Genomic DNA, 23717 nt, shown 5'->3' on the forward strand with positions numbered 1-23717 from the left:
GTGCAAAACTGAGTCCCTGTTAGAAACTGGCAGGATGGGGATGGGCGGCAAGGCAAGGGAAATTAATCCATTTGATCATTCAAACAATATCCCTTCAACAAAATATTATGGAACACTCCAGGAATGGAGAAACAAACCAAACAAAACCCACCCTGCCCTCTGAGGAATGGGCAGCTTTAAAAGGAGGGCAGTGTGTACAACGGGAGGGTAAGCTGTGCATCATCCCCAGTTCACACAGGGGAAACTGAGACCCAGAGGGGCTGAGGAAATTGCCCGAGGTCACACAGCTGGAAAGAGGCAGACCTGGCACTTGAGGCAGCCCCACCCCCACCCCCCTGCCAGTGGTGCCTGCCCTACCTGCAGCTTCCTGTTCCCTCAGGGACTTCCAGTCTAGTTGGGGAGGCAGAACAGGTGCATCAGGCAAAGAGGCCACACCAGGAGGCCTGGAACTGCTCAGTGGGAGAGTGGCTTACACACACCGAGGACAGAGGGTGTGGGAGGCCAGGGACAGGGGACGTAGCTGCACTGGAGGCGGGCTGGTCCAGGGCATAGGAAGGCGAGAGGGCTGGTGAGGGCACACCTTGCAGACAGAACTCGGAGGGAATGACTCACACCTGAGGCAGGCAAGTTACAGCTGTGCCTCCAGGCGGCCTCCCCTGGAAACAGGCCAGCCTGACAGAGAGTAAAGTGGAGACCAGAGGGAGATGGGAGAAGCCGGCTCTGGTGGGCCCTGAGGTCCCCAGGGTGAGGGTTGCCAGGTTTGGCTCTGGGGGAACCATTTGCCAGATGGTTCTGAGTTGACACTTAGGGCCTCTCCTTGGCTGTCCTCTCCTGATCCCTAGAGCCGGGGATCCAGGTGGTTGGCAGAGGGCTGGGGGCAAGGGGGACCAGGGCCATTGGTGGTTGTTGGTAGTGGCCGGCCGTAGGCAGGGCAGCCGAAAGGGTGAGGGGAGGGCAGCCAGGAACGGAACAGGCATCAATCAGCCCGCAAGGGACGTGTGTAGCCCAGGAGGGGGCCCGGTCACTTCCAGCCGGAGTCTCTCTTCGTCTCTTCCTGGGCCTGGCATGTCGCCCTGAGTGGAGCAGGCTTACGGTGCATCTCAAGCAGGTAAGCTCTGCGCAACCAAAGCGCCGCAGCAGTCCGCGGCCACCGTCCCGCGAGCGCGCTGGCCAGGCAGGAAGGCAGAGGGGCGGCCTCTGGGTTGGGATTTGTGGGTGTCGGGGCTGCATCTGCGCCAGCCTCGGAGCCTGGAGTGGGCGGAGGAGCCGGGCGGGCCGACCGCAGACAGCCCCAGCCTGCCCTCCCCCTCCCCCTCCCCGGCCCTGGACTGGGGTTGGGGGAGCTCAGGGCCCCTTTGAAGGAGGGCGGGCGCGGGCGGCCTGGGCGAGCTTCGGGGGTCAGCAGGCTCAGCTGTCTGCGAAGTGGGACTCCGGGCCCGTCACCAGATCACCTCCCCTGACCTCGGGAGGATGGAAACACCCCGCGGAGGACGGCCGCAGCCTCTAGGGGGCTCTCGGGAGAGCAGCCCCGGGCCCCCAGCGGGCGCGGGCCAGGTGGCAGCGCCGGGGCTGAGCTGCGCGGAGGAGGCGGCCTCCCTGGCCAGGGGCGGCGGCAGAGGCGGCCCTGGGATCACATGGGCGGAGGCAGGTCCCGTAGTCCCGGGCGGGCTCTCCCCAGAGTCGGGCAGACGGCTGCGGCGGGAACGGCGGCGTCTCCTCGCCTCCCTCCTTCCCTTCCCTTCCCTTCGTTCCCCGGCCCGGCCGCCCAGCCCGACAGGTGAGCGGGAATCAGCTGAGCGCGCCCACCTGCGTGCGGTCCGCACGGCCGGCGACCTCCCCGGCCCCGGCGCCCTCGCAGCTCTGCGCGCCCGCGGCCGGCTCGGCGCCCGGACCTCTCCTCCGCGCACGGCCACTTCCCGCAGCCTCGCCTGCGGTCGGCGCCCCCCGCGAGCTGGGCTTTCCCGTCCCGGGTGCTCCTCCTCCAGCCCCCGGCGTGCGCGGGTACTTTGGTCTCGGAGCTCAGAAGGAGACAGAAGTAGGCGAGCCGGGCCGACGGTCTGGGCACTTCCCCGCGGCCCCCGGAGCGGAGTCCACTGGCCGGCTCAAAGGTCTGGGAATCCAAGGCATCTGCTAGCCGCCAGCGCCGACCTGGGGCCTGCAGGAGGGACAGAGGCTGGGCCTGGGCAAAAGGGGAAGCCGGAGGGCCGGGAAGAGGGCAGACAGCCCGGCTGGCCCGGGCGCCCTCTCCCCAGGCTCCTAAACGCGGCAAGTGGCCCCAGTGTGCCTGATAGACTCGGGCAGCGCTTGTAGTCTGTGGGCCTCCCCAGGGGCGGCCTCAGGGTGGGCGCTGGGTAGGGTGGTGGCCCAGCCTGGCACTGCAGCTTCCTGCCTGAGTTGGCTCCTGACTCCAGAGCTAGAGGGTCGGGAAATCCTACAAGGGTCTGGTCTACAGGGACACTCCCTTGCCCAGTGGAGGGGCAGTGGGTGGGAGGCCTGGGGCCCCAGCTTTCGGGCAGCATCAGTCAGCTCGCCCTGTTGGCCAGCGCCCGGTGGTGGGTGTGCCCTGCTTGGCAGATAAGCCCGTCCTTGCCGGAGCTGCTCGGAGGGCAGCCGGCCGCTGGCGGAGGTGGGAAGCCCAGTCTTGCCTACCTGGACCACACGGCCAGGGGCGCGGCAGGCAGCCAGGAGGTCCCTCTGAAGACCCTGGCCTCACGTGGGCGAGCTGCCCCGTCCCCAGCCAAGTACTTGAGAGGATGTGGTGGTACCACCCCTTTCTGTGCCGTCACCTCTGTTCCCAGAGCGCTGCCCTCCCCCCGAGCCGGGAGGAAGTACCTTGTGCTGTCGGTTTTGGGGACCGGAAACAAGCACTGGGGGGACTTCGCCCTGATGGTGGAGGAGGGGAGAGGGAGGAAATGCTGACATCTACCACCTGCCAGCCCCGCCCACCCGCCTGCCTGTTCTCAGCAAGCCCCTGTGTAGCACCACGCCGCTCTGCTGAAGACGGGGCAAAGGGGGAACTCCGAGTCCTGACTTCCCAGGGTGGGGGGAAGTGGAACTGGGGCATGCGGGAGAGGTTAGTCACTTCCTCTACCCACCTCCACCCACCGCCAGCCCCTGACTGGCTGCTCCAGGGACCTGCCACCCCCTTCTGCCACCACACAGAGTCCCTTGGGGGGCGAGGGGCAGGCTCCATCTCTCCAACCTTTCTCCCTCAGGTATGGCGCTGACGGTGGACGTGGTGGGACCCGCACCCTGGGGCTTCCGCATCTCGGGCGGCAGGGATTTCCACACGCCTATCGTGGTGACCAGGGTAAGGGCTAGTTCCAGGAGACGGGGAGGTACCCCCAATGTCAGAGTCTGTCCTGTCCACTTGGTCCTCACAGACACCTTTCTTTTTCTGTTTTGGAGCCAGAGGCCCGCTTCTGGGATTGTTGGCGTGGGCAGGGCTGGGGCGCCGTTGCCATGGGGATGTGGTGGCCACTTCAGAAACAGGCTTCTAGAGAGTGAAAGGGAGCTGGGCCCAGTGCAAGGCCTTCTCTTTTCTCCTTGGTCACTAACCCCATACCTGCTGGCAGCCATTTTGGGTGATTATTAGAACAGGAGCCCCGAGCTCTTGGCAGTTTTCCCCTGACCCAGGCCCAGGCCAGGGAGTGTTCACGCAGAGGGCCTGCGTGCAGGCAGTACCTGCATGATTTGATTTGCACGGGCCGGGCTCTCTATCCAAAAGCATTTCCAAGCACAGTTCCTGAAATTCTGCCATTACACATTCTTTGGGGAGCCCCGTTAGAATGCCAGTGCTGAGGTGGGTGGCAGGGGGCTGCCACTCCAGCTTTTGGAGGGGATTAGCTGATGGGCTGGGTGGACACCGGCAGGCAGGGAGAGAGGTGTTAAAGGGAGATGCAGGCCAGCCTGGTTGAAACCAGCTCCTGTGTTTCTTGGGCAGGACAAGGAAATCCCTTCTCCATCCCTACCTGAGTGTCACCTCAGACTACCTGATCCTCACCCCCTACAGGTAACTGAGCAGAGCAAGGCCGAAGCTGCTGACCTCCGGCCTGGTGACATTATTGTGGCCATCAATGGTGAGAGTGCAAACAGCATGCTGCATGCCGAGGCCCAGAGCAAGATCCGCCAGAGCCCCTCGCCCCTGAGGCTGCAGCTGGACCGGTAGGCCCTCCACCTCTGCTGGGCCTGCCAGCACTCTTCTGCCTTCTGCCAGCCCACTGCACAGTGGCCGCCCTCACCCCTTGCTCTCAGCTCCAACCTGGCCTTCCTGGGCACTCACGGCTCATCCGTGAGAAGGTCCCAAGCTCTGGGGCTGCAGCAGGGTGGGCTGAGGGGTGTCCCTGTGCCCAGCTGGGCGTGCAGTCACAGGCAGAGCAGGCTGGCATCAGCCACCTGGACACCCGGGTTTGACTGGTTCCCAGGTGTGCGGGGGACAGGGTGTGGGCATGAAGTCGGTTGAAGAGGGGAAAGGTGTGCCTTAGGCTGGGTCTGCAGGGCCCCTGCCTCCAAGAGGAGAGGGGAGAATCTTTGTTCAGATCCTGGGGTGGTGAGGAATTTGGGGGCTCACTCCCCATAGAACCACTCCGTTGCTCCCCAAGTTGCCTCTCTGGGCCCTGCTGGTGAAGGCAGATTCCCAGGCTCCTGGGGCTTCAGCCTGGGGGTGGGGGTGGGAACAGGTGGCTCCGTGGGGGTGGGGCATCCCAGTGAGTCACCGGGCAGGAATGCTGAGAGATTCCCCAGCCAGGAGAGCCCTCTGGGCGGGCCTTGAACCTGAGTCAGGTATCTCTGCTCCATGCCCTCTCCTCGCTCCTGACTCCTGACGCCCTACGTCACTGCAGAAGCTGGCTCCCACGACGCTGTCACGGCCCCGGCCCTTCAGTGACTCTTTTGTACCAGTCTGGCTCATGAGTGTTTACAGGAGTGGGACCCAGACGAGGAGGGTAGAGAATAGCTCATGGCATCTGGGAAGGGGACCAAAATCTACAAGAAGCTGCAGAGTGGGGCGGGGGAGGGGCAGGGAGCTGCTGACAGCATCACTTCCTCTCGAGTCCCTCCAAGAGGGACCCAGCTCCATCAGAGAGGTGGGCCTGGCCGAGTACCCCCAGGCCTCCAGTTGCACGTTGGGCAGGTCAAGGCTCCCTGTCTCTTCTTTCTTTTGCCCAAACCCCTCCTAACCTCCCCCAGTTACCCACCCCCAGGAGACCTCTCCAGCACTCAAAGCCCCAGTCAGGAAGCAGTGCTCTGGGCGGAGCCAGAGCCCAAGCTCCCCTGCTCTGGCCCTAAATGCTCCCCAGGGAGGGAGGCTGAGGCTGAGGCTGTGGCTGGTGTGGCGTGTGGTGACTGAGGTTCCTGCTGACCTCTCTGGAGGCAGTCAGCCATCCAGAAACGGTGTAGTGGGACATGGTGGGCTCATCCCTCACCCTCAGCAGCTCCCAGCCCTCCAGTCACCTCCTGTTCCGAGGCTTCAGCCAGGCTCCACTGGGCAGGGCTTTGGAGGAGGGGGGGGGTCCCTGGGGAGTTGAGGGGGAGCCTTGGTGATTAGCGGGGGAGCTGGGCCGCCTTGTTCTCTAGGTCCTTCAGCTGCCTGTGTGGCAGGAAGTGGGGCTGGCTCTACCCTCTGGTTTACAGGGGGCGGGGTGGAGGGGAAGACTTTGGAAATCACAGGGAGGGATCCTCTCAAAGGCGGAGCTGATGGGGGACAGGCCCCTGGGGAGAGGGGGCAGCTGGCCCAGCCATTGTTGGCCTTTAGGAATTTGGGCCACTCGCTTTCCCTCTCTGGGCTTCAGTTTCTCCAGGGGTGGAAGATAAAGGACTATTTATACACAATCAGCCGTCCAAATCAATCTACAAACTGATGCTGACCAGCGACAAAGTCTGGATGACATGCTCCCCCCACCAAAAAAAAAAAAAAAGAATAGAAAAGGAAAAGCAAAGGCGAGGCAGGGGGAGGGGTGATGATGTGAGGAGCTCTTAAAAAAAAATTGAATTTATTGAACTTTTTGCTGAAATGATGTCCTTTCTACTTTTTGGTGCTAAATTGTCCTTTCTTTTAAGAAATGATGGTGGTCGTTGAGGACAGTTGTTTGCTGTGAATTTGACACAGTTAAAAGTTGGCACCCGATGTCCGAATGTTTTGGACACATGTTCCTCATCTGGAGAACCCGGTGACACTCTGTGTCCCTCTATCCTCTCCTCAGGCCTCAGGCCGCCTCTCCCCGGCAGACCAACGGGGAAAGCTCCCCCGAAGCGCTGGCCGTTCGCTTCCAGGTAGGACGGACGGTGCCTCGTGCTGCGAGCCCCACACCCTGAAGTGACGGGGGGCTCCCTTCCCTGCTCTTCCCGGCCCGGCCCTTCCAGGCCCCTCTCTCCGCAGGGCTCCAGGAGAACACACACCGACAGCCAGTCCTCCCTGCGGTCCTCCTGCTCCAGCCAGGCCTCCCTCAGCCCCCGGCCGGGCAGCCCCTTCTCCACCCTGCCCCCCGCCAGCCCCCAGGCCCCCGCGGGAGAGGTGGTGACCAGCCACAGGTGAGTGCAGCGGGTGGGCCCCCTGGCCACCAGGTCCAAGCCGGCCTCTCAGAGCCTCTGTAGCTGGGTTTAGGGGGCCCTGGGGTCGCCTCTGTCTCCCGGGGCAGCCTGGCGGCGGGGCCCCCGGCACACACTGTCCGTTTCCCCATTTCAGTTTCCAGAGCCTGGCGTACTCCCCGGAACCCACTGCTGCTGACCACTTGTCCTACAGGGGCCGCCCTGGAGGCCGACAGGTGAGGGTACCTGAGGGGAGGGGAGAGCCTCCCGCCCTGGCCGGCTGCTACCGGTGCCCGTGGGGCTGCATGTGGCTGGTCCCGCCTAGGCAGCCAGCACCATGGTCTCCTAGTAATAGGCATGCTCCTCTCTGGAGCCGGGAGGCCAGAGCTCTGGTGAGGGTCACACTCACTGCACTGGCCCTACCCGTCCAGGCCCAGGTGCCCTTCTACCTCTTTCGTGCCCACCCGCCGCTGCCTCCCCCCTTCCTGCTGGCTTCCTCCCTTCTCAAGTGTTTCTCTTGGGCCGGGACCGAAATAGTTTAGCTGCTGTTGTTGGGATGATTCCCTTTGGCTGTATCTCTTGAACACATTCCTCCCCATTCCAAGCCCCATGCCCGCCCCCAACTCCCATCACCCATTCCCCCTCTTCCTCCTCTGACTCAGCCCCCGAGAACCACCAGAGAACCACGAGCCAGCCTGTGGTTCCGACTCCAGTTGCACTTGGCTTACTCCCTGTCTGCCCCCCTCCCCTGCCCTTTTCCCCTGGACACCCCTGCCAGGTCCCACTGTCCACTAGTGACAGCCCAACACCCCCTTGGTGGTATGTCTCCTCTCTAAGGGCAGGGATGGGGAGGTGAGGAGTGAGGCAGCCAAGAGTCCTGGGCCACAGCTGCTGGGGGCAGAGTTAGTGGGGGCATGTCCAGCCTTTGGGGTGAAGAGGATGAGGCCCAGCTGCTGGAATCCTACCTCGGGTAGATTCTGCATTCCAGGAAGCAGAGCCTTTGGAGATGCCTGGGGGAGGGTGCTAGAAACTGGGGGCTCTGGAGAAGGAAACAGCAGGGTCCTCTGGGGGCTGCATAGTAGTGGCTCCCTGGTGACCCTCTGTTGGCCTGCCCAGTGACCCTCCAGGAGACGTGGGCATAGCGATGTATGTATTCAGTGAGATCCCGTCTTTAAAGAATTAAAAATGTAGTTGCAGAGATAAGATAAACATGCAAACCAATTTTGAGAACATTAAGCACCGAGCGGTATGATCTTAATTATAAAAGCAGGAGGCATTCTGGGAGGGGAGAGCTGAGTGTGGGCTGGGGTGGCCTGAGAAAGCTTTGTCAGGAATTTTGCTGGATGTCAGAGGCAGGATGGGGTAGGTTTCAGATTAGAAAACGATGAGCTGGGGAGATGGGAACACAACGGTTACAAGCAAGACCTGGCGTGTCGGGGCCTGGGGGCCTTCTGCAGAGAGCTCCGGGCTGAGACCAGCTGGGAAGGAGCTTGGTCCACCCTACCCTTCTTCCTCGCCACGGGGGCAAAGGGGAGAGGCGGGTGGGACAGGGAGTGGCTCTTAAACCACCGGCAGCACCTTGGAAATTGTTAGAAATGCAAGTTCTCAGGCTCCAGCCTAGACTTACTGGATCGGATGCAGGGGTGAGGGGCGGGGTGAGGGCACCCATCCCTGTTCTAAGGAGCCCTCAGGGATCTGATGCACGCACAGATTTGAGGACCACCCATGTGGTGTGAAGAAGAGCCCTGAGCCGGGTGGCAGGGAGACCTGGGTTAGTCCCACCTCTGCTGTGTCACTTTGGACAAGGCATCCTTCCACTCTCTGGGCCTCAGAGTCAGACCCGATGCTCTGAATTCCCTTCTTTCACCCTGAGGCCCCTGGTCATTCTTTCAGCAAATATTTGTGGAGCAGCTTCTTTGTGTCAGGCACCCTTCTAGGCTTTGGGGATGCATAGGTGGAAAAACAGAGAAATTCCTAACCCTGTGAAGCTTGCATTCTGTTCTACAAATGAGGCTGTGGTCAGACGGGGTGGGAGTCACCGGGTCCCACAGCTCCCTCTTGGGAGTCACCGTGCACTTGAGCACCTTAAAGGCTCCGAAAAGCCCTGCCTGTGAGGAAGAAAGATGTTTAATTTTTGGGGGGGCGGGTACGTGGGCCTCGCACTGTTGTGACCTCTCCTGTTGCGGAGCGCAGGCTCAGCGGCCATGGCTCACGGGCCCAGCCGCTCCGCGGCATGTGGGATCTTCTCGGACCGGGTCACGAACCCACGTCCCCTGCATCGACAGGCGGACTCTCAACCACTGCGCCACCAGGGAAGCCCTAATTTTTTAATTTCCTGAACTTACTTAACTGCAGAATTTCTCCAGGGACCCCCCCTGCCAATCGCTTATTAACATCCACACATTTTGAGAGGGGTTGGCTGGAGACAGCTCCTGATGGATAGGTGAGCAGCTTTTCTGCTTCTAGAGATGAAAGGTCGCTTCTGTGAAGGCAGGTGTCACCTACAGGTGACTGGGAGGGAAGTGGGGAGAGGAAAGGTGAAGCTGCTCCAACGAAGGGCGTTGAGCTCTTCTGCACTGGGGTGAGGTGCTGTGGCAGGAGAAAGGTGGCAGAGGTGACTACAGATGAGGTGCCCCTGCCCCAGGCTCTTGTGGCCATGGCCTTGCTGCTGGCTCCTGAGCTGGGCCCAGGGCGAAGAACATCAACAGACCTTACAGAAACCGGAAGTTGCCCCCTCTGGAGAGGCACACACTTGGGTGAGCAGATGTAAAGGGAGAACCACCCCTGTCCCTCTGGCCGGCATGAGGACGTGGCCTGAGAAGGGAGTCAGGGCGGATTTCAGCCCTCCCTCCCTGCTGGCCGGCACCCCCGTGCAGGGCACACGCTGGCCTGTCTAGGACAGCGAGATGGGACATCGCTCTTGAGTACCTGGTGCCAGGTGTCCTTCCTGAGTTGACCGCATGGCAGCAGCTGGGCACCCAGGAGCCTAGGGGTGGACTCCCAGCCCTGGCTCCCACTCCCCAGGTGGCTTGGATTGGCCACTTTGCCCTTCTGACCTTTCATCCCCTTACCTGTAGAAGCCCAAGAACAGAAGAATGCAGGCTAGTGTAAGAGGGCCAGTGGGATGAGGGTCTAGGCCTTTTTTTTTAATTAAAAAAAAGTTTTTTAAACATTGTTTACTCATTTACGGCATGTGGGATCTTAGTTCCCCAGCCAGGGATCGAACCCTTGCCCTCTGCAGTGGAAGCACGGAGTCCCAACCACTGGACTGCCAGGGAAGTCCCTAGGGCTGTTTTTTTTAGCACTCTGAAGTTTCTGTTTTCAGATTGAGAAGTCATGCAGCTTTTCCACTTGACCCCATAATTCATTCCCAACTTTGAACTTTAAAATCGAGGGCATTTTCCTTTCCAGGAGACCATGCCCTCAGCCTGGTGCACCTTGGCCGGCCTGGTCATCTCTGAGGCTGTCCTTTCCACTGGGGTTGGCCACGGAGAGGGAGCAGAATAGGGGAGGGTGCAGGGGGCAGGCCGGGAAACAGGGAGACCGAAGGCAAGATTTCCAGGTCGAGAGCGGGTGTAGGAGCCCAAGAGGGACAGCACACATGGAGCAGGGGGCTCTGCTGTGGGGGCCTGGCTCCCCAAGGCTCTGTGGGGCAGGACCAGACCTTCCAGGGCAGCCGGGAGAGGCAGGTGAGCCCAGACCCTGGCCGTTTCAGAGGAAGGACCAGCGGGTGTAGGAGACAGGACTTTTGTGCGGCCTGAGCCCTGACTCCAAGAGGGGTCTCGGCCCTTTATGTTTCCTGTTCCTCATTGCAGAAGGGTCAGCTTACTTTCTGCTTGTTCTGCCTGCCAGGCCCCAGTGTGCAACATCTTTGCAAACACATCCTGTGAGATGGCAGAGGAACAGTCATGGTGGCCCCGCACACTCATCTTCATCCTGCCCCTTGCCCAGTCCCCTTAGGGCAGCAGGCTCACCCTTCTAGAGCTGGGCGCTGGCCTCCCTCCCCTCGGGGGCCCAGCAGGAGCAGTTGCAGGCGACTGCTGACCCCCGGTTCTGCGAGCTGGTGGGGTGGGGCTGCTGGTCAGCGAGGGCCGGGGGCCCCCTGGTGGTGGGCCTGGGGAACAGCTGGGTTCGGCTGCCCAGATGGGTGTGCTGGCCCCGGGCCCGGCCGCTGACTCCTCCCCTGGTGCCTCTCCTTCCCGCAGGCCGGCCTGGGCCCCGCTGGCGACTCGGCTGTGCTGGTGCTGCCGCCACCGCCTTCCCCAGGTCCCCGTTCCTCCGGCCCCAGGCTCAGGTACCAGTGAGTTCTGGAGGGTGAGGTGGGATCTTGGAGGGCCTGGGAGGGGCAGGAGACAGACAGGCTTCCCAGAGAGGGATGGGGGGGTCCCCCCCTCCCTAAGCCCCGTCCACTTTCCTCTGGCCCCCAGAATCCCTTCCCCCCTCCCCGGGACACTCTTTCTCTGTCCTCATGCTCGTCCCAACCCCTGGGAACGGGACCCTCACTCCGGGCTGCCTCCTTCCCATCCCTGCAGCGTGGCCTCGGAAGGGGAAAGCCACCTCCTGAGAGAGGACTCAGAGGTCTTCAAGATGCTGCAGGAAAATCGCGAGGCACGGGTGGTCCCCCGGCAGTCCAGCTCTTTTCGGCTCCTGCAGGAAGCCCTGGAGGCTGAGGAGAGAGGTGAGCCCCCGGGGGGCTCGGGTAGGAGAAGGATGTTCCCCCAGGACACCCTGGACCCCCGACTGGACATGTTATTAAATTAGTATTTGTTAAGTGCTCAGCACGGGAGTGGGCTCTGACTCGTAGAAGCCACAGCCCCTGCACTACAGGAGCGTACGGTCTGGTAGGAGTTACTGGGGTGCAACCCAGAGGTGCTGGCTGGGATCAGGGGAGGTGCCAAGGGAACGATAAATGTGGGCGGTGTGGCCTGGGTCTCCAAGGACGGCTTCATGGAGGAAGAAGAATCTGACTTGGCCCTTGAAGAAAGGTCAGGACTTTCACAAACGGCCTTAAGACGGTGGCCAGGAGCACTGTGGAATGTGGAGGCTGGAGTCGCAGGGCTCTGGGGTGGGACTGACAGGACACTGGGGCCTGGCTGCACAGACGGTGGCCACGGAGGTTAAGTCCTGGCTGTGAGGCCTCGCATGCCAGGCCTGAGGGGCATGTCAACCCAGGAGGGCCCGTTAAATAACACCAGGCGGTGTGTGAGGTGCCGGAGTGAGCAACAGAGATACAGCCTTCTGCCAGCCGTTCAGTTGTTCATTCGAGATGTTTGCCGAGTTGTCTGATGGACCAGTCCTGTGCTGTGTGGAGACTGAAGGTGGTCAGGACCCACGTCTGCCCCGCCAGGAACTCTGTTTGTTGGGCAGACTGGCTGCCCAGCTCCCCAGGAGGTGGACCGTGCCGCAGGAGTTCGTGTGGGTGCATGGGGAGTAGGGGGTGAGGGGGGCACTGCCGTGGTCCAGGGGAGAGATGAGGAGGGCCTGGCCTGGGCAGTGGTATCAGGGAGAGAAAGGATGGAACAGTCAGAAGTATTTGGCTGGCACAATCACTGGTACCTCGGGGCAGGTTCCAACTCTGATGTTTTGGAGACAAGGTGAGCAGCTTTGGAGCAGGGCTTGTCCATCGCTACCCTGAGGGCTCGGCAGGCCCTGGGAGGGGGCACGGGGAGAGGCGGAAGGGTGGGTTGAGAGCAGCGCAGACAGATGGTGACTTCACCCCTGGAGTCACGGAGTCCTCGGCTGCAGATGAGGACCATACCTGATAGCGACCGTGCTTCATCTTAGCATTGTTCCAAGGCTCAGGCACAATCATGCACGTGAAAGCCCTTCGAAAACTGTACAGAGGTGCCGTGGTGCTGTTATTATCTATTATTATCATCTCTGGATACCATCATCACTGGGTCAGGAGAGAGGAAATGCCTGCTTGGCCTGACATGTCAGACACCAAGTAGACACTGCTCAGGCTGCCTGAGCTTGGGCTAACTCAGCCTTGAACATGCTCCCTGCCCTTGACCAACCTCAGCCAAGGATCTGGGGTGATCACTTCCTTCCCCCATGACCCCCTCTCAAGCCCAGGCTTACTTTAGAGGTCCGCTTGTAAGTGCTCCTTTGACAAGGGTCTCTTTGGAGCTGTGTTGGAGGAGGTGGAGTGGGCATCAAAAATACAGCCTGATGACACTGCTGTGGGCGAGCTCTGATGTGTCTGTCTGTCCTCCCCAACCTCCTCCCCCACCCCCCCACAGGTGGCACACCTGCCTTCCTGCCCAGCCCGCTGAGCCCCCAGTCCTCCCGGCCCACTTCCAGGGCCCTGGCCACCCCACCCAAGCTTCACACGTGTGAGAAGTGCAGCACGAGCATCGCGTGAGTGCTGGCGGCCTGGGGGGCAGGGCACACCCTGCAGGGCGGGGGCCAGGGGCCAGGACGCTCTCAGGAGGGGCCTGCATGGACCCACTAGCCAGGGACCCTGCGGGGAGCATTGCTACAGTGGATCTGTGGTGGGCTCAGGGGTCACTTCAGCCTTCTTAGGATGCCTGCACTGGCTTTTCCCTTCTGTCTCTCCTCCTCCTCCGTTCCTTTCCCTGCCTCCCTGGAGGAGGAAGAAATGCTACTGCTTTCGATTTCTCTCCAACCGTCTCAAAGCCTCTGCAGATCTGCCTCTGGATGAGGTGCCTCCTCTTGGAAACTCTTGCTATTCCTCCTCCGCCTCTTTGGAATGGGATGTGTTTTCCAGAGGTAGGCCCAGTTTTCTCATTATAATGCAGCCACATTCTCTGGAAAATTGAACCCTTCCCCCCCCCCCAAGATAAGTTTCTTCCGTGCACAGTGGTGAGGGTCAGATGACTCATTTTAGGCAAATCCCTAGCCTCCGTGGGCCTCCGTGTGTCATCTGCAGAACGCGACACTGCCCAGCCCTGCCGTGCAGGCCCAAGGAAGGGGTCCTATACGGTGTTTCTCAAAGATCAGCGGCTGGGCCTCTGAGGGGTTTCGGGCCCACACCCCCAGAGTGTCCTCTTCAGGAGGTCCCTGGCCCCAGAGTTTGCATTTCCAGCCCATCCCCAGATGATGTGATGCTGTGGGTCCTGGCACTGGGACCGCATTTTGAGAATCACTGCTCTATTAACAATCCAGAAGATTCAGGATGGTGCTTGTCTGCCTTTGTGTGGGGGAGGAATGACTTTTAAAAAATTGGGGTTCGGGGGTGTGGGCTGGGGGTTTGTTGAACGGAGATTCTTGAGGGCAGGCCTGGGGAGTCAAGTGACTGAGATTTTGGGACCTTACCGGGTCCTGACTCTGGGCTGGAAACTAGGTTCCCTGAGAATGGGAATGGTAGCTTCGTGCCTGGTGTTCCTGCCCCCCAGGCTAATGGCTCTCTCCTCCTGTGCCCCCCCACCCCGCCCCTGGCAGGAACCAGGCCGTGCGTATCCAGGAGGGGCGGTACCGCCATCCGGGCTGCTACACCTGCGCTGACTGCGGGCTGAACCTGAAGATGCGAGGGCACTTCTGGGTGGGGGACGAGCTGTACTGCGAGAAGCACGCCCGCCAGCGCTACTCCGCACCGCGCACCGTCAACTCCCAGGCCTGAGCGCCCGGCTGTGCTCTTAGACCGCCCTCCACTCTGCGGGCACCTCCGCACCCGGGCCGCGCCAATATCAAGTTGGCCTGGAAAGGCGGCGATGGGGGCTGGTGAGGCCCCTTCCTCCTCGCTGAGTGAGGCCAGAGGCTGGGACCTGCCTGTGCTGCGGGTGAGGGCAGCCTCACCTTCCCGGGCCTCTGCTGGATACTCTCGCGTCCCCCTGCTGGACAGGCTCTGCGTCAAAGTGCAAAGTGGGTGCTGCCTTGGACACCTTTGTGTACCAGGGGTTAAGCAGGCTGGGACGTGGAGAGAAGTATCTGGAAGGAGAGGGCTGGGCCAGAGGCTACAGGTATTCACTGTGTAAAGTTTTCAACATACGAGCTCTATAAATATATACTGATACGTGGACAAAATAAAGTAGGTGCCCCTCTTTTCTCTCCTTCCCTGCCCCAGCCCCTGGGGAGGAGCTTCTCCCTACCACTGGGTGGAGAGTCTTCCTACATACAGTTTTTCTCCCCTCTTATTTCCGCCTCCCTCAAACCTCCACCCTACCAGATGCTTTACCACGTGACACTCCCGACTGAAGACACCTGCTCCTGTTAGTGGAGGGTCGTGCTCTTCCTGGACCCTCTTTTAAAGATGTGTGTTTTATTGGGATGATCCCTGGTAGAGGAATGAGTTTCTCACTGGGAGCCCGAGAGGGGAAGGGATGCTAGAGGGCTGGCAGCAAACAGGAAGCAGGCCCTGAGACTCCTGCCCAGGCCCGTCTCCGTGAGGCAGTATCTGTGCTGGCGCTCTGTGCCCCTCGCTCTACTTGGTATGGAGGCTGCTTGCCCTGCTGACGCACCCAGGGGAGCTCAGTGGGCCAGAGAGGGGGCAACATCTAAAGAACCTCCTGCGCTTGCCTGAGGCTGTCTGCACCCGTTTGAGAAAGCTTATCCCCAGGAGTAACCTTGGACAGGGCTGTGAGTTAGCTTTCCCTGGGAGGGACAGCCCTGCAGCGCCCCTACCCTGAGGACCACCACCCTCCAAGCCAGGGTTGGTCTGCCTGCCCGTTCCCCGGCAGCCCCAGCTGGCTTCGCTGGTGGTTGATTTGAAACCTGCTGCTAGGCAGGGGGCAGTGGTCCTCTGCCAGAGTTTTGGCTTGATTCACCCATCACTCCCAGTCCTAATCCCAGAGGACACTTCAGAAAGGTGCATGGGTGCTGCTGGGTGCTCTAGACCTACCTTATTGCCCACTCAGCCTGAGGGAAAAGATCAAAGCTGGGCTTCAGAGGGTGCTTTGTGCTATCTGGCTCTTTTGGGAAGGAATCTTGGCAGAGACTGTGTGTATTGCCTCCCCAGGCACCTTGATGTAATTTACACCTTGGTATAATTGTCTCACCTTTTGCCTGGATGGCTGTCTTTATGTTCCTAGGGAAGATCAAGGCTGTCTGCGGCTCAGGAGTTGTCAGGCCAGAACTGTCTGGTCCCAAGTGGGATGGGCTCCTTGGCGCCACCTAGTGTCAGGGGTAGCCCTCGGCCGGGAGAATGCTCACAAAAGGGGATTCACTTCTCTGTAAATTCTCAGGTCCTGGCACAGTGGGAGTACAGAGATACAGCACTTTTCTGGCTTTCCTAAAGATAATAGTCAAGTGGCAGCGACGGAGATGGCATGCATGAAATAATGTTACATGGTAGTGAGTGTAAAGAACTCGTGCGGAACAGACAGGAGCGCCCTGAGAGTTCAGGGCAGGGGCCATGGGTGCGAGAGGAAGAACAGGACACACACAGATGGAGGAGAGACATGCAGAGTGAGGGGGTGAGTGCAGGTGGCCTGATCCGCTTAGGGCAGCGGCTGAAAGCGACACTGAGATAAGATTGGAAAGGAAGATGGGAGCCTTGAATGTTGTGAGATATGGTTTGAATTTCTCCTTGCGGCTCTGAGGACACTGAAAAATTTTCACAGGTAAGTGACAGGTGGGAAAAGGGTGTGTTAGAATCTTAATATGGTCAGATCTTCACCTGTAACAAACCATGCTGGGCTAGCTGTGCTCTAAGGAATGGAGAACAAAGGGGGAGTGGAGGCCCAGGGGAAATGGGTAGGCCAGTGAGCTGTTGAATGCCTTTCGAAGAGTGGACGGGGGTTCAAGCTAAAATCCACCTCTCTGTGTCAGCCAGCTCTCCTCCCCGGGGCCAGAGGGTTTCAGCATCAGAGCTCCCTGCAGCCACACAAGTAGGCCGAGCTTGGGGGTGAACTTCTTCGGAAGACGGAGTTATTAGTCTGTCTCATTTGTCAGCAGAGAAGGTTGGGGGCAGCCTTTGGTCTCTGCCCAGCTGTGTACACCCACCGCCTTTGACCCAGACGTGCTGGGGTGGGGAGGGGGCACCGCCCAAACATGCAGCTGTTCTTTGTCCAGTGCTGTGCCCTCTTTACTTTTTCTTCATTTGGGGGAATAACTTCAGAAATGATGACAGATTTGAGTTAGAAGCGACCTGAGAGAGCCTCTGATACAGCCTTCTATTAGAGATGAGAAAATGACTTTCCCAAAGTGACACCAATAGATTATTCTAAAGTGCTTTAAACTCCAATCCTCATCATTCTGAAGTAGATACTGTTGTCATGCTTCTTGTATAGATGAAGAAAGCAACAACAGGGAGGCTAAGTCGCTGGTCTGAGAGCTCCTAGCAGTAAGGGGAGGGGGCAAAGGATGAGCCAGAAGCCTGACTCCTGGGTTTCTGATTTGCCCTGGGGTCTCTTGCCCTTCCCTTCCAGGCCATAAGGGAGGTCACCACAGCTTCCAGCCATCTCTAATCTGGCAGGAGCTGCCCTAGGCTCTTGGCTTTGCCCTTCCTCGCACAGGGCCTAGCTCAGTGCTGAGCTGGCAGGAAATGTGCTTCCTGAAGCTGGGATTTCCCCGTGGAGGCTGGGAGGCATCGAGCATCCCTGGCCTCAGCCTGAAGGATGACTCTGCTGGGCTACCATGTGTCTCAGGAGCTCACAGTAGCTGCTCACCCCTCAGGTGGGCAGCAAGGGGGTGGCTGTGCTGCCCTCCCATTCCTTGAAGCATCACTCAAAGGGAGATGATTCTCCTCCCATAGAAGGTGGCGTGAAGGAGAAACAGCCCTCTGGGCGGTAAAGGCCTGGCCCAGCTCCGGGCCTGGGGCTGCCACAGTCAGGGCAGCAGAAGGCAGATGGGAAGGCAACATGTTGGCCCTCAACTGCGAGGGATCCCAGCCGCCCTGAAGATTCTGGCATATCTGCATGGAGAGGGGAGAATGGCCTGGAGGGGAGTGTGCCTAGTGTGTGTGTGTGTGTGTTCTGTGTGTGGTGTGAGCCCACACAGAGCCTCGTGCTGAGACACTGCATTCCTGCTGGCTGGGCTTCCGGCTCCAGATGCATTCCTGCCCCAGAGTCACCACGGAGATGGCTTGGAATCTGGCCCTACATTCTCCAAATTCAGGACAAGATCTGGCAAAGGTTCCCTCACTTTACCTCCCCATCCTCTGACTTCGGAGGGAGGAAGCCACCTGATGGCCAGCCCTCCTCCTCTCCTCCCCAGGGAGGCCTGGCGTGGGATCTTCACGGGCTGTTGGACTTGGGTAAAGCAGCTCCCCCAGGCCCAGGTTTCCCTCTCTGCACCTGGGAAAGAGGAAGGGGGGGGCGGGGGGCGGTGCTTTCCAGGAGGGTAGGGTTGGGAGGGGGCAACCCAGAGAAGCCGCAGCTAGCAGGGAAGAGGTTGGCCTGAAAAATCAAGGTGTTAGGAGAGGCTCCCATTTTTCCCCGGGCTTAGCTGCAGGCCTGTTTCCCAGAAGTTAGAATGTTGTAGTTCGTGGCTCTGATTGCTGACGGCTCCTGCGTAGGGTGCAGGCGGAAGGGAAGGAGGGAGCTGGAGGTGGGCAGACTGTCTTCTCCCTCCCAGCTAATAACCACTTGCTCCCAACGCCTCCAGCTCCAGCTCCGGCCCCCTCCCCCAGAGGCTCAGGTGCAAGTTTGCACGTCCGCCAGCTCCCTTATCTCCCTCCAGGGAATTTAGGTCCTGCTGGGAGTTTTCCAGCCTGGTGGTCGCCTTCCTCAGGAGGCTGAGGTTTCTTTAGAGGCCACCATCCCATCTGGTCACCAGGCTGTCTCACCGTCAGTGTCTGCCTGGGCTCTCAGCCCCCTTTCAGGGTGGTTGGGGGTGGAATCCCACGGACCCAAAGAGTTTGGGGGCGGGGACCGGAGAGCATTTACACTTCCAGCATCTCAGGCTTGCCCTCCTGTCCCCTCTGTTTCGCTTCCCCGGATCCTGAAGCCCCCTCCCCCCGCGCCAGCCCCCAGCTTTAGGGTACCCGGGTGAGGAAGAGATGTGGGACGAGGAGGGGGTTCAGATCTAGCCCAGAACCCAAGGCGCTCTGCAGTTGTTGGAAAGGATCTTCCTGTGCCGGGAGTCACTTCCCCCTTTGATCGCGCCAGGTTTCTGAGTGGCTGAGTGACTTGCCCCAAGGCACACAGCTGGGAGCGCGGGTACGCCGGTGTCCAGGTCCGCTCTCTTCCCTCCGCCTGCACGTGCGGCTCCATTTCCTTCCGCGGTCGCGTCCGGTCGCCGCCGCCCCCCATCCCCGCCCGGGTTCATTTCGGCGGCAGGAAGACAGACCCCGCTTGGAAACCGAGGGCGGGGTGACCCCGCGCCACGAACCAGACGGCGTCTCCGGGCAGGGCTCCCCGCTCCACGTCCGGGGCCGGCCGTCCGGGGCCGGCCGTGAGGGGCCGCCCGGGGCCCGAAGGACCGCAGATCGGGGGCCGCGCCCCGCGGGCACTGGGGGCGGGGTGGGTGGGTGGGACCAGGCCCCGCCCCCGCGGCCCCTCTCGGAGCGCCCGCACACCTGCGCACCCCTCCCGCCGTCCCTCCCCCATCCCCGCAGGGAGTGTCCGGGGGCCTCGCCCAGCCAGGTCCGGACGCGCACCCGACAGCGGCGCGGGGACGCCGGCCGGGATCGCTCCGTCCGGCTGCAGCGGCCACGGCCGGGGCGCCGTGTCGGGGCCGGGATTGGGGCCATGCTGGGCCGGCGGCGCGTCTTCGCCGTGGAGCCGCTGGGCGGCCGGGGTGAGTCGCCCACCCCGGGGCCGGCCGGGACCTTTGGCCTGGAGCCGACTCCCGCGCCCGGGCCCCTGTCTGCGCTCCTCGCCCCACCCGGCACAGCCCGCCCGACTTCGCTGCACCCTCCTCTCTGCTTCCCTTAGGAAGGGCCGGGGGATCGCGCCTTGCCCGTTGGAGACCCTCTGGCTTCTGGCGTTAAACCGACCGCCACCTCCATCCCATTTCCTCCGGGTCCACTTCCCTCTAATTCCCAGTCTGGATCCTCCTCTGACCGGCCCCTGCCCCAGCCCGCAGTTGCGAAAATCTCTCTCCGCGGCGGCGGACCCCTTTCCAAAGGAGCCGCGCAGGGGTGGACTTCCTGGTCGACTTCCTTGCCCAGAGGGGCCTGGTTTGGCATCCCGTTCCAGCTCTCCCGCGTGGCGGGCAGGGAGACGAAGGCGGCCGTCCATCGTCTCCAGCCTCCGTTTCTGCATCCTTACAATCGGGGCACCCAGATCGCAGGAGAGCCTGGCACAGGCCAGGAGAGCTGTAGGAGAGGACAGCGGATGGGCGATCACATTGCTTCTCCTCCTGCCCGCCTGGTTCCCTTTCCTCCGTTTAAATTTTTCCTTTTCAACTCTCCAAAACCTTCTGTTTCTCACTTAAAAGAACAAAAGTCCACAATGGTTATAGCGATTGTTATTTTTACTACCCAACTCCCCCCAGGAATTCCAGGACGGACTTCCTTTTGCATCCTGATGCCAGTTTGGGCCCCGGCTTCCCTCTTTGCGCCCTTCCCCCTCTCCCTGAGGCTGGGGCACAGTCATACTTCCCCATGGGGAGCAGTTGAAGAGGCTACCGCTCCCCAGTTATGGCTCAGAGGTCTTAGGCCAAGCTCAGGGGCTGGAGCACGAGGGCTCCCTGGAAGAAAAAGTGCTCACTCCCTCCAAGGCAGATATCACTAACAATTACTTTTGTAAAGGGAACCCCATTCGAACATCTCCCAGCCGGGGTTGGAGAGAGATCTGGGCGGGGCTGTGGCCGACCAGTCTCCTCCTGTCACCTCTGCCCCAGGACACTCCTCCTCAGGGAATGTCACCAGCTGCCAGGAATGCCGGGGGTGTTGGGGCAGCCTGCCCAGCCTGATGACTGACTCTCCTTGCAGATGGGGCTGGTGAGGACCTGGCACGTGGTTGTGTAGTGCCTGGAGTCACCAGCACCTACAGACGGATCGCGGATGCCGCTCCAGGATGGTCGGCAGACTCCTGCAAGGGGCATGGCCGGCTGAGAGCACCTGGGAGGCAGGTGCCGCTTCTCAAACTGGCCTCCCAGGACTCAGGAGTGGAGATGGCGGTTGGGGACAGGTCCCTAGCCACCTCACCGGGCCTTTCTCAAGACTCTCTGAACTCTGAGCCCATACGGAGCGCTGAGCCCCTGGCCCTGGGTGCCATGGAGCCTCCTGCCTGCCTAAGCCGGCTTCTAGCCAGCCGTAAGCTGGAGCAGGTGCTGGAGCGGTCCCGCCAGCTCCCGGCTTCCTCTGCCAGCTTGTCACACTACCGCTCCCCAAAGCCGCCAAGCAACCCTGAGTATGAAATGCCCCTTTTTGGAGCAGGAGGACAGGAGGCCACCGAGTCAGAGAGTGACCTAGAGGCAGGCCTGGAAGAAGCAGAGGTGGTGAGTGCCAACTCTCAAGCGTGGGATGGAGATGCCCCCGCCCCCCAACTTCTTCTCCCTGGAGCTCTCTCGGGGTGGGGCTTTCCTTACCCCTCATTGATGGGTTGTGTGAGAACGTCTTACCTCACCCCGCCCCCAGCTGTGTGGAGGTGGGCAGGTCCAGGGCCTGCCTGGCACTTTGCCTGGCTGGGCACTGGGAGGCCAGCTGGGTGTGCGTCCCTCCTCTCACTCATCCTGCCCCCATCTGCTGGCCCCTTAGGGTGTGAGTCTGGTTGAGTTCAGAATTCTCCCCTGCCTCACTACGTCCCACAGGTGGGGGGCTTGGGGCCTGAAGCCTGGGCCTGCCTCCCAGGGCAGGGTCTTTGCTACCTGGAACACCTGTGCCTGGTGCTGGAGCAGATGGCGAGGCTGCAGCAGCTCTGCCTGCAGCTGCGGACTCAGAGGGCCCCTGGGGTGAGTGAGCTGCTGGCAGTCGGGCCAGCGGGCAGGCAGGTGAGTGGGGGATGAAGAGGATGGGGGGGACCCCTGGAACCAGGACTCCCTTCAGAACAGCCTCAGCCCTCTAGCCAGGCCCTGAAAGCCTGTCTCTCCTGTGCACAGGATCCTAAAGAGGAGGAGCCGGCCCTGGCGCCTTCACCTCCACCCTCTCACGCCCCGGGCAGTGAGGTACACGGGCAGTGGGAGCGGCTCAGCCAGACAGAGGAGACAGGTGAGGCGCAGTTGTGTCTCCGTCTGTATCTTGCCTGCCCAGGTCCCTACAGGCAGACCCCCTGAGCTCTGGGCTTGACGAGTGCCTTCCTGTTCCTGGCCTTGGGTAACTGGATTCTCTTTCCAAAGGAGCAAGAACAGCTTCACCCCCAAAGGTAGGGGTGCCCAGCGCCAGCCCTTCCAGGCTGTCAGAGGCCCTGGCAGAGCCAGCTCACACCTTTCCATCCTCCCAGGGGCACAGGGTAGGTGAGGGATTACATGGGGGCAGGTGACAGGATGCGGTGGAGGTCGGGGGTGGTTGGGATGTGTGCTAGAAAATGAGAGGGTTCCTGTTTGGAACAGGTGATTTGCCCTGGCTGTGCTGACAGCTATCTCTGGGAACTTGGTCAGGGGTACGTTTTGGGGAGGGGCCCTGGGTGACCCTCTCACCCTCTGCTCAGCGGGATCTCTCCCACTGGAACAAGGTCAAGGTCCTGCTCAACCGGATCCGGTGGAGGAGCCCTCGACCTGCTGAAGCCGCTGCCCCTCCTGATGGCTCTGCCCCCAGGTGAGTCCTGTGGCCCAGCCCAGGGCAGAGGGAGGAGCCTGATGAGCTAGGATGCCAGGATTGTGCTGTCAGTTGTTATCTTCGTCCCTGCAAAATTTGAGAGACGTAGTCTTGGAGAGGGTGCTGGAAGAAACAGAAAGTGGTTAAAGCACCCCGTTTATGGGTGAGGAGGCTGAGGACTGGGCTGGGGAGGGAAGTCATTTTCCCGAGGCCACACGGTGAGTCAGTGGCAGAGCCAGGACCAAAAGATGGGAAATCCTCACGTAAGCCCAGCAAGCCCTCACCCCTCAAAGCTGAAACTTAGGTCACCTCCCTGGGTTTCCCCAGGAAAGCCAGGTAGGGCACACAGGATGCCACAGTGGATGCCGGGGCTTGGGGGGTAGGGGTCTATACTGAATAATTCTCCAGGGGGGATTATCCCTGTCAATTAATATCCCCAGGCCTCCCACCATGCTTGGTCAACTCTGGGGCCATCGTTACCTTTGTTTCTTCCTCCTAGCCTAGCGCCTCCTTTCTTTTCTCCACAGGATCGCATCAAGGGACCTCCCTGAAAGGCCTCCAGGCCGAACCCTCCAGAAGACCTTTATACCATCATTAGTGGTTAAGAAGCAACGAGCAAAAAACCTTACTGTATGCTGAGACTTCCTGGTGCAGGGATGTAACCCCAGCTGGGGGGAGTGCAGTGAAATCTTCTTCCTTGCCCTCTGCCCTGTTGCTGCTTCTGGGCACTGCCAGGAAAAGCTGTTGACGCTCAGTTTTCTCTCTGAGGCAAGGGCTGAGTCTTTCTCCTCTGAGCAGCCAAGGAACCCTGGGTCCCTGAGAGGCCCCAAGGTGCAGCAGCTCTCGGGCTCCTCCCTGGTTGCCAGAAATCCCTGGGCTTAGGCAATGTGAACTTACTGATTCATCTGGCGTCCATGGAGTGCGTTTGGCGTGGTGATCTGTTGGGGCCCAGCGTGTCGCTGGGGACTGTGGGACTGTCAGTGTTGTGAACTGGCTGAATCCAACCATCTCTCTGGAATCATGCACTCAAAGAGTCAGTCTTCAGGGTGAGGTAACTGCAGAACGATGGACTTGACCTTCACTCCTGAGCGGGCAGTTACTGATCTGGAGTCCTCCCTTCCTCCTCATACTTGCATGGGCAGCCCCAGGACAGAGAAGCATGCTCTCTTGGCTGCCTCTGCATTGAATCTTGCCTGAAGACTGCACCAGGGATGGGAGTCAAGGACAACATGAGGAATAGCAGAGTAATCTTCAAGGTCTATTCTCAGCTGCTTTACTCCTTACTAGCCTTTCCATGTCACAGCTGAAACCAGAGGTCCATACTAGCTTTTAGACCTTGACAAAAATCCCTTAACTATTCTGAGCCATAGCTTCCCACTTAATCTCCCAAATGGTATAATGATGCCTGTCCTACCTACCTCACAGGCTTGTTTTGAGGGTAAAGTGAGATTAAACTGTCTCAAAGTGCTTGGTGAATGTTAAATGAATAGGAAAGGGTGTTGGAGGGAGGCTAGACTGGAGGGTGATGGGTCAGAGGGTAAGGGGGCAACTGGGATTGCTAATGGGGACTAAAATGGCCAGTGATTAGCGGCAAGACTTTGAGCAAGTCATTTCATTGAAGTCTCTCAGGTTTCATAGCTGAGAATTAGGA

General features: G+C 60.3%; 2 protein-coding genes across 6 annotated transcripts; both read left to right on the forward strand.

Moving 5' to 3' along the window:
- Positions 1-1643: 1643 nt before the first annotated feature.
- PDLIM2 (PDZ and LIM domain 2) lies at positions 1644-14515 on the forward strand. 2 transcript variants are annotated; one of them, XM_082636435.1, is made up of 10 exons: positions 1644-1777; positions 3216-3310; positions 4013-4164; positions 6201-6270; positions 6377-6528; positions 6683-6761; positions 10731-10819; positions 11058-11203; positions 12768-12885; positions 13930-14515. In XM_082636435.1, the coding sequence occupies exons 2-10, from the start codon at positions 3218-3220 to the stop codon at positions 14105-14107; spliced, it is 1077 nt and encodes a 358-aa protein (XP_082492561.1). In that variant the 5' UTR covers positions 1644-1777; positions 3216-3217; the 3' UTR covers positions 14108-14515. The 2 variants fall into 2 exon arrangements, with proteins under 2 accessions (XP_082492561.1, XP_082492562.1); XM_082636436.1 differs by lacking the exon at positions 1644-1777 and adding an exon at positions 1986-2108.
- A 4078-nt stretch (positions 14516-18593) lies between these two features.
- Positions 18594-23536, forward strand: LOC309805511 (uncharacterized protein C8orf58). 4 transcript variants are annotated; one of them, XM_082623439.1, is made up of 7 exons: positions 18594-19164; positions 20303-20811; positions 21124-21303; positions 21412-21520; positions 21649-21761; positions 21984-22066; positions 22594-23536. In XM_082623439.1, the coding sequence occupies exons 1-7, from the start codon at positions 19116-19118 to the stop codon at positions 22703-22705; spliced, it is 1155 nt and encodes a 384-aa protein (XP_082479565.1). In that variant the 5' UTR covers positions 18594-19115; the 3' UTR covers positions 22706-23536. The 4 variants fall into 4 exon arrangements, with proteins under 4 accessions (XP_082479565.1, XP_082479567.1, XP_082479566.1 ...); XM_082623441.1 differs by having other exon boundaries at positions 21649-21674; XM_082623440.1 differs by having other exon boundaries at positions 21124-21264; positions 21960-22066.
- Positions 23537-23717: the final 181 nt, after the last annotated feature.

The sequence above is a fragment of the Mesoplodon mirus genome (genome assembly GCF_964341445.2).
Source record: "Mesoplodon mirus genome assembly, chromosome: 1".
Taxonomy (NCBI): Eukaryota; Metazoa; Chordata; class Mammalia; order Artiodactyla; family Ziphiidae; genus Mesoplodon; species Mesoplodon mirus.